Source organism: Mastomys coucha, unplaced genomic scaffold, assembly GCF_008632895.1.
Source record: "Mastomys coucha isolate ucsf_1 unplaced genomic scaffold, UCSF_Mcou_1 pScaffold15, whole genome shotgun sequence".
Taxonomy (NCBI): domain Eukaryota; kingdom Metazoa; phylum Chordata; class Mammalia; order Rodentia; family Muridae; genus Mastomys; species Mastomys coucha.
Window position 1 is genome coordinate 147,655,564 of NW_022196897.1, and position 13,442 is coordinate 147,669,005.

Here is a 13,442-nt window from a genome sequence, read left to right on the forward strand (position 1 = left end):
AAGGTTCTATGCCCCAGTGTAGGGGAATGCCAGGGCCAGTAAGCAGGAGAGGGTGGAATGGTGAGCAGCAGGAGGGGGGAGGGAACAGGGGTTTGTTTTTGTTTTTATTTCATTTTATTCTATCTTATCTTATTTTTCTGAGGGGAACCTGGGAAAGGAGATATTGTATGACATGTAAAGAAAACATCTAATAAAGAAAAAAAGAAAAAAAAGTCAGATTCCTGAAAGAAACAAATAAGTTCAGGAGACTTTAGGAAAACAAATGGAAATTAGCACCTTGGTTGGATCCTGATTTATAGCAAAAGATCCAGCATATTCTGGGGACACACAGGAACTTTAAATGTGGACTTGCATCTGCAATATCACTGGAACAACACCATTGTTCTTACAGAAGACTAATTCTATTGTGGTATGATGATGAGCTGTTTTATGTCATAGGAACCACATACCTAAATCTCTAGAGATGGAATGTTCTAGAAACCTCAACGTAACATCTAAATAGCTCAGAAAATTCTGTTCAGTGAGAGAAAGTGCAACCAGATGTCAATATTGAAAAAAATTTACCAATTGGTGACTGCAGTTAAAGGATATAAGTATTCTTTTCTTCTCAGTCTCTTTTGGGGGGTATAGTAGATTTAAATTAATCTTTGCTCCAAAAGACAACACTCCTCCATTTGTACATAGTCACTGCATCCTCAAAGTTCTGAGTGCTTAACCAGACTGTCTCTAAGAAGCATTTGGATAGCATTAGAAAATCCATGGCCCTCAGTCCCCGTCCTGTCTCTCATCTATCACTTTGCTTGGAAAAATCTGTCAAGTTTAATGCCGTGCTCCAGCTTCTGGGATCATGAATCCTTGAGAAATGATCTATGTAATTCTGGGAAGCTGAGGCAAGCATATCTATCTCACCTACCAAATAAGTTCAGCCCTATTAAGTGTCTCATAGACTGATGGCAGAAATGAACCCAGTGTGTCTTCATCATAGATGGTGCAACATTTATATTGGTTTCCTTTATTCTCTTGTGCTCTCATCATTCCACATCTCCCACACAGAGCCTATCTAAAGCAGTCTTTATGAAATGCAGTTTCTTTTGTCTATAATGTGTAAGACATATGGTGAAAATTTACTATCTTCTTAACAGATCCAGGAAATAACTAGCTTATAGCATGGCTGAGAAAGTAGAGCAAAAGAAAGCTTTCTCAAGCCTGGCCACCAGATAGGCTTATAACCACCCAGCCATCCGAGTTCTCATTTGGATGGGCCAACCGTGGACTTTAAACTACTTATATTAACCAAGGACACCTTATTAACTCTACTTGAAGATGAAAATAGTCTTGACCTAATAAAACTGGGCTTGGAAGTACAGTTTTCAGTATGGACATGGAACCCAATAGTCTTGCAGTTTTAGAGATTGTTTCTTTAAACCCCAGTTTCTGAAATATTAGGGCCAGAGACAGAGTCATTCCATGACTCATCTACGTTACACAGGAAATGTGAAATAGCCTTGAAAATTGTCAGCCAGAAAGTTCAGTATGGAATGCTTTTTTTTTTTTTTGGCTTAAAGTCATCTCCTCCTTCTTCTTCTTAGTAACTATTCTCATTTTTAGCTACCTGACATGGCTCTATTTAGGATGACTTTTCCCCATTATATCTGCTTAGGCATAGATTCTAGTTGGCTATTTTTTGGTATATATGGTTTATAGAAATGTGCATGTATTTGCAAGTGTGTACATGCATATATATGTGAATATCAGCAGTTAGTATAACTATCTCAATCATTCCTTACCTTAATTTTGAGACATGGTGTCTCCTAAGACTTGGAGTTCAATGATTAGGCTAGACTGGCTGGCCAGCGAACCCTACAGAATCACCCTGTCCTCACCTCTCCCGTGCTGATCTTACTGGTACATGCCACCCTGGCTAACTTTTTCTTTGTGTCCTGGGGATCCAAACTTAGGTCTTCATGCTCTTGTGACATGTTTATTGGCTGAACTACACCCCCAGTCCTATATTCTTAAATATGCCTTTTACATCAGTTTGGGCTACCTTAAAGTTTTTCCAGGGAGAAGACCCTTCATCTCTGATATCTCAGGAAACCATGATTTCCTGGACTTGGTCATTGAGAGAGATCCTAGGAGAGGCATCTGGGCCAACATTAACCATGTATACTCCATTCATCTTAGTTGGCTTGACTTACTGAATCCATTAACATCCTGAGAGCTGGAGGAGAAGCCTTCATCATTGCGGTTGGTGCTGAGCTTGGCGGTAGGCTTGTCAGTCGAGGCCACAGGCCCCATCTCCCTCTGGGCTCCACTCTGGGTCTCCTTCTGCTTCTTAGCCAGCTTCCTTTGGGACATGTGCAAGGGAAAAATCACAGTCAGATGGTTCTAGTTGCATTAGAGGACTGGGAAAGTAGGGTGGTCTCTTTCCCCATCCCTCATCCTCAGCATCATTATTTAGTTCATTCAATAAAAGTAGAGGCAAAGCTGGCTCTCCAAGGTCAGGGTCAAGTAAACACAAGTCATTCTGAAACTAGAAATCATTTAATGTAGTAGGAAATATGCAACTTAAGTTGTTTTATCCATAGAATAAGCATGTTATATAATTGAGCTTATAATGGGAAATCAGAGAGACTCTATGATAGATCCCCCAATTTCTTAGAGGGAGGAAAAGGTAAGGATGCTCCTGTTCTTGTGCAACTAACCCCCCTCCACAACAGTCCCGATTCTATCTTTTTTTTTAATTATACCAAGAAATTGAGACTTTTATTCCTCACCAGGGAACTAAAATTCAAAGGCTTTTTTATGGACCTAACAATCTCTTTGACTTACATTTTAACTGATAAGGCTTGAGTATTTCATAAGGAATACAGTTCAGCCTTTCTCAGAGGTTAACTAATGAAAGAACTCACCATAGGGCAATAGACTAAAGTAGGGGTCGATGGTTGGTGAAGGTAAAGATTAGTCTTTTAGCTCAAAGAAAGAGACTCCAGAGCTGGACTGATTCATAGACATTCCTAGAAGAGCAATAGGCCTAGACAACCTTGGAAGCCTTTATAATAATAATAGTATATAGGAGTATTTCTCAAAGTTTGTTGTAAATCTGAATTACCTGAAGATGTAGCCACCAAGATCCCCTAGTAGTCCTGACACCAACTACTGGGGCTGAACCTCTTTTGGCATTAGACAGACATGGGTTCATAGCCTACCTCTGCTGCCTGCCTGGCGCAGGTTCATTATTCTCTGTCCATTGAACTCTTCTACACAATGAGGATTAGCCTCATATAGACATAAGGATTAAATGAGGCAGTACATACAATACACAGAGCACAGTATTGGGCACATAAATGGCAGTGATCACATGGACATTGCTATGAAATCCTTGCTGATTCAGCTGACCACATTCCAATGTCTCAACCCCTCCAAGCAGTTTCACTGTGGAATTCCACCTGTCTTTGAATTATACCAAGTGACAGTGACTTTGATTCCTCGCTGGGGAACTAAAAAGGTCAAAGGCCTCTTCTTTTATGGATTAAAAAATCTATTTCACTTAAACTTAAAATGATGGGGCTTAGGTATATCACAGAAGATAAAAATATGATGACCCTTCCTTGCATGTGGTCCCTATAGGTTTTCCCAACATACATATATCTAAATATAGTCGATATGTCCCTGGCAGATGGAAAGCTATAGGCTAAATAAGTCTTTCAAGGATAAACTTCTCCGAGTCTACTGCTCTAGTCTTCCCAGAACCTGGCTTTAACCTTAACCTTTACTATTCTTGTCTCCACCTGGAAATAACAAACATCCTAAATAGGTGAAGCTAACTAACATAAAAACCATGTCTCAGTCATTTCAAGAGTTAATGACCTCTCCTTTCCACAGGAGCACCGAAGGAAAGAATAAATCTGGGTGGAGAAGTAGTTTAGAAGGATTTATCTGGGACCAACTCCCAACTGACAGCCTCCTCCTAAGAACATGGGTCTAATATGGAGGTATAGATGGCACCTTTAAATGAAGATAATTTGATAATTTGTCTTTACTTATGAAACGGACTGTTAAAAAAGGTTATTGGGGACAGAAAGATGATGTAACACAGAGACAAGACACCCTTCCCACCTAGGGGCCCCGAGAAACAAGCAGGTGAAGGTCTAATCAGAATCCCTAAGAGCTGAAAACAAAAATCCAGAAAGGCAGATATTTTCTAGTCAGCCCTAGAAGAGCACACAGAGGGAATCATGGGCCACAATACCCTGACTCCTCTTTCCCCATCCTCTGACTTTCTTTAGTAGTTCTCATTAGCTGAATCTAATTAAAAGCTACAGGTGTTAAGGGACCCTTCTGAGGGAGTCCCTGAAGAACACATTCCTGCAGTAGAAAACATGGCAGAGAAAAGGACAGAGTGAACCTGGATCTAGGAATCTGGATTGAGAAGAAAAAAGCTTTTACAATTCCTCATTTGACCATAATCTAAAATCCATGCAGCCTAAACTGGAATTCTTCACTTGTTTATCCCTAAAAATTGGCCCAGGGAAGGAATTGCACTCAAGAAAAGAAACACATTTTTTGGTCATTAATGGTTTGGCCACAGGCAGACTGTTGTGTCAGTGGAAATGCTTCAGATAGACAGTAGGAGGACAAGAAATCAAGCCTTGCTCAGCCTGGCCCTTCCTACCATCATCAGTCAATCAACAGGCAAGGAGAAGAGCAACATAAGACAAATGAACAATTTTGTAGCTGATGGCATTCAAAATTTTATTCTTCATCCATTATCAAAAAGCAGTGTGTTTAAAAATGTATATATGACCTTCTTAATCATAAATTTGAAAGGATATACAGCAGATATTTTGCCTCCATCTAAGCTCGCTCACATTGCCCCAGCAGGAAATAAAAGAAAATCTGATAAGAGAATTAACTTGAGAACTACAAATGAGTATGAATCAGAGGCTTTAATATTTCCTTCGGGGCAGAACTTCTAGCCAATCTCATTCCATTCAGGGTAGAATAATATAGAGAGAGTTGTCTTCAACACAAATCATCGGCCTCCAAAGGAATAATAATATCCAAAAGAGGTCTCACTGCTTCTTAGAAAAATGACATTTTATAGAAATATTTGGGTTGAGCCAAATACCTATATAAAAAAAGAAAAATAATGAAAAAAGACTGAATCTCTCCAAAACATGAATGTATTTAAAAAATTTAAAAACTAAGCTATAAACATCAGCTATATGACATCTTTATTAGATATCTTTACATAAAAAAGTATCAGAGACAACGAACTTCTTAACAGAAAAGGTTTGTTACTAGTCATTGACTGGATGACCCCACTTCTTCTCTGCCTCTAGCAAGGGCTGAAGATTTTATATGCTTATAGCAGGCAGAGCAAACTTCTTAGGACAAGAGCCAGGAAGCAAAATGATTTGCATATGCTGAGGTCTTAAATGCCCTCCTTTGACTTAGAGACCTCCACTAAGCTTTACAATTCCAAAGCACCTCATAGCATTGCAATCTTTTGGTGTTGGAATGGATCTCCTCCAAACCATAGCAGTGTCCTGGTTATGTAGCCCATGGCTGGCTGAAACCTCCTGCTTGTTTTGGTGATAGGAGTCCTGTGTGAGTGTTTTGGTAATGGACATCCTATACGAATGTCTTGGCAATAAACACAACCCTAAAGGTGGAAATGGAAGAGGCACAGAGAAAACAAAACAAACTCAAAGCTAGAGATCTGTCTCTATCCTTTGAAATTCAGAATTTAAAAATTAGAACTAATATTGGTAACAGGAAAAAATTGATACTTCTTGCCATTACCAAAGAATTTAATTTATCTTTCCCCTTTTACTTTATTTTTTCTCTATTGGAGAAAACTCAAATCTGAAAATACCCAACATCTTTAAAATATGCAATGGGCTTCAGCTTAGCCTCCTGGCCACACCTCCTAGCAAACAGGAACTATTCCCCTTCCCCACATTGCTCAACACCCTTGGCCTGGCTGGTTTCCTATTCCTTTCCACTGAGCATCTCTCTTCATCCTTCAAGTTGAAAGTCGTTGCAATGTCAGACCTTCTCTGAGGCTTCTTGCTGCTCCACTAACAGGACTGTAATTTTCTCCTCTCTGGCTGACTCACTCTTTGAACAGATATTGGAGCACATACATGTATCAAGCTCTGCTAAGTGTAAAACAAACCTCGTCCTCTTCACCTTGACCCTCTACGAACCCAGAGATAAATGACGAAGACAAGCATTAAATAGGTAAGTACAGACAGGGAGACTTACAGAGATCGAGAACGCAGAGAAGAAATACTCGGTGCTATGGGAGAGTTAACCCTTGGTTTGAATTCTGGCTGGAGACCGGGTAACATAGCGACACCATATCTGCTAAGCCCACCTCCTCTCCTGTGTTAGTCACTCAACTCTCACCCACTAGGAAGCACCTCTTGGGAGAAGGGCTTTTGACTCCATATACCTACTCCAATTTTTTGCTGAGGATCTGGCACATAGCCCACCCTCGATAAATTTGTTGCACAAATTTCCATTTAAGATGTCTATGATTTGAAGTGTAGAAAAGATGGCTATCCTGCTCTAAGTACAAATTATAACCACTTCAAAAGTAGATGAGTAACAGGCAAAGAGAAGGGGAACCCTGCGTGGCATCAGTTTGTGCCTCTGAATATTTTTGGTAGATAATTCAGTATTTTATTTTTACGGTATTGGCAGAATGAGTGGACTAGTAACAGAAATCTTACTGTCTGTTTGTTGGTGGTTGTTGTTGTTAACTTTAGATCCCACAGACTATCCCAAGTCACAGAACATTAAAAAGGAAACAAAACACCCAAGCATCATAAAAGGGTCAGGACTTCTGGGGTGGTCCTCTCCTTAAGGAAGGTACAGAACCTCAGGGCCTTTAACACTCAAGTACTGAGGCTTTTGTGAACTTGCAAATGTTTCTCTATTGGTTTTGTGATTCTTGTCAGTTAGGTCTCAGGATTTCTCCAGCAGGGGGTACCAAAAGCTGAAGAAAAGAGCACACAGAAGCCTATGAACTCCTCTGCTATGGACCACGTTTCTAGAGCTAGAGAATGTTTCAAAACAGTAATCTGAACCAATTAAAAGAGCACTCTCTCCTGTTGAAGACTTCTTCATCCCTTTCCTCAAATAATTTTCTTCTCCTTTGCTCCTGAGGTTTTTGGACAAGTAGTTAATATGAACTTGCATTATACTTGTGGCTGCTCAACAGGGTATCCTGATAAAACAAAACGAACAGGCGTCCATTCCAGCTCCTGCTGGGGATACGAGGATCCCCACTGGGGAAGAGCTCAAGCACAGACTGGAAACTTTCTCGGAATAGAGGTAACAATGGAGTCCTACACCATTCTCACCCCTCCCCCTGTCTCTTTTTGTCTTGGAACAGGAGCTTGCAGCATCTAGATTATTACTGGAAATCTTGGCAGTTCCATTTTAAAGATTTTTTTCCTGGAAATGACCAGCCATGTACACTCTCCTGGGCAGACACTGGCCAGGCACTTTTTCCTTCCTAGATAGCTTTGTCTCTGACCCACCCTTCAGTAGCATCTTTGGGCAAAATATCTTGGTAACTCTCAGAGACTTGAGCCTTGAAGCAAGAAGGTATTGTAGCCCATAGAATGCAAAGTAGAGAGAGGGAGAGGGAGAAGGAGAGAGAACGTAAAGAGAGAACGTACCAACTAAAAGCAAGCCTTCTTCACACACTTTATAGACAGAGAGTACAGCAATACATGACTGACTATCTACGATTTCCCCTAGTAAAAGAAAGAGGACTACACTAGTCTCCCACTTCATAGCAGAGACTCCCTATTAATAAGCCTGGACAGAGGGTTCTTAGTCCAGGCACACAGCACACAGGAAGGAGCCATAGAACCTAGTCCCTGCTTCTCGCCTTTAAACTCAGACACCTGTTCCAACACTCTCCTACCTCTCTTCTAGGGATGGAATGAGAGATGCAAATTAGATGACACTACCCTATGCTGAGGGAACCACATACTTTGATGGCAGGACACTGAGAAATCAAGCTGTAAGTGAGCTCAAAGTTTCCTTCCTGCTGGCTAGCTCTCCTATAATGCCAGAAGGAAAAGCTGGCTGCCTGCTGGAGGATAAAAGCTATCAATAGTTTTACCCAGCTGTGAGCCCTCTGAGCTGCGATACTAACCTACCAGGAAATTTGTGGCCACTGGTACAATAGAGATGACCGATAGAGGACTGGCTGGCAGCTGTCGGGTTGGTGGAAGGAGGGAACGAGTTCCTGACACTGTAAACCTGATCACCAGTCCACGAGAAGGAGGTCAGAGGCGACAGGGCAAATAAACTGCTGTTGGTCTGCTGCATGGACAAGGTGACAAAGTGTCCTCTAAATACTTAACTTTTATACAGCTAGACCTGTGCTTCTTCTAGTCTTGGTCAGAAATGCTTCTCTCCAAAGTGGCAATAGTTAATGAAGAGACTCATAACACATCAAAGTGGATAAAAGGGAAGAGAATAGCTGAGTACTGAGTATTCATCCGTAACTGAAGTATCCATTTTGCCTTCTCCAAGGCTTAGAGAGCATCATCGAAGAGGAGCAAAAAGAGCCCAAAGATGGGAAGGAGAGCCGTGGAACACCGTTGTCTGATCATGGCATAGTTGTTGCACCCAGGAATGCACAGCAACATTGGTTGCCTGGACTCAGCCTGCTCAATGCTGAGCCCCTCAACACAGAGGGGATACAGTGCAGGAGGCCCCACTCCTCTCTGAGAAGTGAGAGGCAGTAAATCGTTGTGGGGAGAGAGGAAGTCATAATTCTCAGTGGTGTACGCATTGGTCAAATGTTCTTCCCCGAGTAAATAACCCTCCCACCCATCCTCATGCAAGCCAGCCATTAAAAGTAACAGACGAGAGTAGGAGAGGAACTTATTGCAAAGAACTAGTGGTTTGTCAGGAGGGAGAAGAAGTAGTGGTGGTGGTGATACAGGCAAAGCGCATTATATATGATTTTATGTGTGTGTGTGTGTGTGTGTGTGTGTGTGTGTGTGTGTGTGTGCATGCATATATATGTGTATATATATAGATGAAATTGTGAAAGTGAAAATACATTTTTATAAAAGCGGATTTAGTACACCTTACACACAATTCCAATCTCTTACAAACACAGCAAAATAAAAACCTCAAAACCCAAACTCCACTAACTCAGACTTCTAGTAACTGGGGTAGAGGCTGACCTTTATTCTTTCAGAGTCAATAGTATGAATTAAGGCCATGCGTGTGTGCAGGGTTTATAGTGTGTTAAAGCACTTTCTCTTACACCCAGTTGAGGATGGTGAAATAGTTAACACATAGACCGTGGTAGCAAACAGTGTGACATTAATGCCCAGTCCCTTGACTCAGGTGTGAGTAAGCTACCATGCCACATAACGACCAGGCAAAGACTGGAGTGATATAGCTTCTAGCCAAGAACACCACAGATCGCCAGCCATCCTTAAATGCTATTTAATTTTATTTAATTTTGATGTGTTTATATGTTTATGTGGGTACACATAAATTGTGTTTGATCTGAATGGAAGCAGAGGTCAACATGGGTGTTGTTTCTCAAGAACCAGCCACCTTGCGTGTTTGGAGACAGGGCATCTCATTGGCCTGGAGCTTCCTAAGGATTCTAAGCTGGGTGGCCCATCTGCTCAGGGAGTCACTGGTCTCTACTTTGGCAATGCTAAGAGGATAAGTTAAACAAGCATCCCCTTTTCCATGCTTGGTGACCAAACTCAGGGTCTTATGCCTGCATAGCAAAAACTTTACTAGTTGAGCCATATCCGCAGGCCAAAGGAGAAATTCTAGTTGTTTTAAGGCATCTGGCGTGCAAAACTGTGTCATAGTAGCTTTAAGAAACCAATATAGTTATAATAAAATACATAATACACATACTGTGCTCATTTACTAAGCATTTGCGCTGGACTTCCTTTATTCCAGGTACTGTTCAATGACTCTGCAGATATGCACAGTGTATGGGGTGGGGGGTTAGCTCTAATAACTATACGGTGAGCAGTACTGCCAACAGCTCACAGATGAAGGAGCAGGGCAGACAGACTTAAAAAGATTCGCATAAAAATACACAAACTTTCCAGAGGCACGGCTGAGATTCAAACCCAGGTAGTCAAGTGTCTGGATGCTCTCTAAGAATATTGTTGTTCTTCTGTCAGTCAAAGCATACAGCTTTCTCCTCTGGTTCCCTTCCTCCCAGGCAATCAGACCCCCACACATGTGCATATCTGCAGAGAGTTCACATCTCACATTGAGCATCTTGTCTTCCTACTGCCTCTGTTAGGCACCTATCCTGAGACTTTGGGTCCTTCCCCTCCCTCTCTTTGCGTTGGAGCTTTCCCTCTTTTCCAAGGTTGGCAAAGTTACACGAGTAGCAACAGCAGATCTTATTTTGGTTTGAATGCCCAAGGGACCATGGCCACCACCTGTCACCTCCCGCTTTCTGCTATCTAGCTCTCTGTGTCACCTGCCTCTGTGGGCCTATCTCTGCATTTTTCTTCTAATCGTGTCTGCCTCTCCTGAAACAGGCTCTTCTTTTACCTGAGGTGCAGTTAGACTCCCACTGGAAAGGGTCCTGCGTAAGCCCAGAGAGATCCAGCCAAGCAGACAGCATGCAACATACACAAAGGCCGCTTCCATATGTGCATCTGGACAGATACACTGTCCCAGAAGCCTGAAGTAGTGCCCAATGGGAAAAGAATGGGCTCTTAAGCCAGACTGCTGGCCAGCTCCCACCATATAGTCTATCATTTGCTAGCTCTGTAGTCTTGGGTAGGTAGTTTCTTACTTCTCCATAATTCAGTCTCCACATGTGTGAACTAGTGTGGAATATTGCGAATTCTCTTACTGCTCCAGGGTAGATACAGTGATAAAGAATTTTCACGTACTTACACCTGGGTATGCTGTTGACAGAATACGCCTTGTACACGATGCTTGTTGAGTGATAAACAGTGGAGAGGGGAGCAGCTCTTTGAGGGCAGAACCCACAGTTTGGATGCTGGGTGTCATCCTGAATGCTTTCAAGCCACAGTGCTCTGAAAGTCCTGGGTTAGAGAGGCAGCCTTTCCGATTTTAGTGCTATGGTAATAGTACTGACCTTAGCCCTGGACTGCCTAGCTTGGAATTCTCGATGTAATCATGGCAAAGTCTCCATCTTCATGGGGGTAGTGGGAGTTTCCTCATCTGTAGAATAATCAGGTATAATCTCGTCTATTGCATGACTTGTACTGATTAAAGATAGTCACTTGTGTCTGAGGAGATAGCTCAGTTGAGAAAGCGCTTGCCTTGCAAGCAGGAAGAGTGGTGTTCACCCTCCAGGTCCCGGTTAATAAAAGAAAGCCAACATAGAGGCCCGTGCTTATAATCTCAGTGCTGCGAGGCAGAAATAGGCGAATGCTTGGTATTTGTCGGCCAACCAGTCCAGTCTACTAGGTGAGTTCCAGACCAGAGAGAGACCAGAAAGGGAGAACTAATGCAAGTATAATCTCAAAAAATGAAGAAAATGAAAACAAACAAATATCTGAGGAATGACAGGCCTTCTAAATACATGTACATACAACATCATACTCACATGAACCTACATGTTCACAAATATAAATCATCATCATCATCATCATCATCATCATCATCACTATCATCACCATCATCCACTCCAAAGAATGAAGTATCTCTTCTTTTGGCATTATCTGAGTGTTTTTGTTTATTTTTAACCTTTAAAAATTATTTATTTATGTATTTATTTAAGTGTAGGAGAGTTCTGTCTACAAGCACACCTACATGCTACACCTACAAATCAGATCCCTTTATAGATAGTTGTGAGCCACTATGTAGTTGCTGGGAATTGAACTCAGGACCTCTGGAAGAACAGCCAGTGTTCTCAACTGCTGAGCCATCTCACTAGCGCCTGCATTTTACTTTTATCTGCTCCCTGACAGGAGCACACCAAGAAAACCAAGGTAACTATTGTTTTCTGTCTGCACCTTTGTCCCCCATCTCTTGGTGCAAATCTTGCTTACAGGACAACAAACCGAACTAGACACCAGGGTAGATGGTCCCACAGGTGCTCAGATGTTCCATTTCTATTTACACAAGTTGTAAGATGTTAGATTATATGGAGAGATGCAGGACTAGTTTCTAATTGTGTTTTATGCTCCAGCACCTAGCTCAGCACTTCGTACAATATTTTAAATGCTTTTATTATGTAATATAAATGGATGGATGAATGAAATTCCATATTTGAAATTCCCCATAACTTCAGATTCAACACTATTCTGTACAATAGTGGCTGTACTTGACCGACTCGCCCTTACTGTTGTAGAAACTGGCTTTGTTCAGAGGTTTTGTGCACAGAGGTGCACAGCAAGGATTCTCCAACTTGTACAGCTTGTGCATACATCACAATCATCTCGTATGTTTGGGTTGGGCTCCATTCTTGTAAGTCTGGGGAAATACTGAAAATCTGTATATTTCCAAGTTCCTAGAGATACTGGGCTCTGTCCTTTGAGAAGTACTCATCTATAGGACATCATTCCTTGCTCAACAGAGGAACAAATGCCGCTTCTCTGCTCTTCCTCTGCTAGTACCTAGGACCACACTTAGCCCCTCCCACTGTCATTGGGCTTAAGGATGAATACCATTTAAGCTAGATCTTCTACCTTCTTGAGACTTTATTCTAAGGAAATATAAATAATAGTGAAAATAAAGGGCATAACGCATATACAATAAAGTGACTCTGGACAACTCTAGCTCCTATGTACACTAGTTCTATCAACTGTGGCACTGCAGATATTCTAGATAATACATAATGTTTATTAGTATCCTTGATCTCAACCTTCTAGATGCCAGGGCCTCCATTACTCTCAGATATAACCTTAAAAAATGTCTGGCTGGGTGTGCTGGCACACACTTATAATCCCCGACCTTCGGAGACTAATGCAGGAGACTTTCCAATTGGAAGCCAGTCTGTACTACACAGTGAAACCCTGTTTTTAAAAAGAAAAGATCTGTAAGCATTGCCAGATATTTTGGGGTCAAAGTGGGGAATTTTTCCTGCCAGAAGTACCTATGTTTAAGTGGAATACTTCCATTTTTCATAGATTCTATTGCGTGTGGTTGGTACCTTAAAAACAGCTTGAAGCTTCATAATAGCACCATGAAGTGGTGGTTATTTCTTTTTGTTTTATTGATGAGAAATCCTGGGCCCTGGAGGGTTAATTCTAAATGCATAAACTAGGTAAAGGGAACAGGTGGGTTTGAAGCCCAATTCTTCAGTCTTCAGAGCCCGCTGTGTCTTTTACCTCCTCTGGAGCTTCTATTTAATAGCATGCAATCCATTACAGCCTCATAAATGTCTAACAATAGGGAAGCGGCTCAGTAAATTACAATACATCCCCTGGATG

At 41.6% G+C, this 13,442-nt stretch overlaps 1 protein-coding gene across 23 annotated transcripts in view; it reads right to left on the reverse strand.

Moving 5' to 3' along the window:
* Ptprt (protein tyrosine phosphatase receptor type T) overlaps positions 1–13,442 on the reverse strand; it is a 1,176,099-nt gene that overhangs the window by 193,086 nt on the left and 969,571 nt on the right. For 13 of the 23 annotated variants that reach the window (XR_004119009.1, XR_004119008.1, XM_031372635.1 and 10 more), the window contains one exon: positions 2,199–2,356. Coding sequence is in view for 21 of the 23 variants with exons in the window: in XM_031372635.1 (XP_031228495.1) it covers positions 2,199–2,356 (158 nt within the window). In the remaining 2 variants the exon portion in view is untranslated. The remainder of the gene's footprint in view (positions 1–2,198; positions 2,357–13,442) is intronic. The other 10 variants (XM_031372630.1, XM_031372632.1, XM_031372629.1 and 7 more) reach the window with 1 other exon arrangement.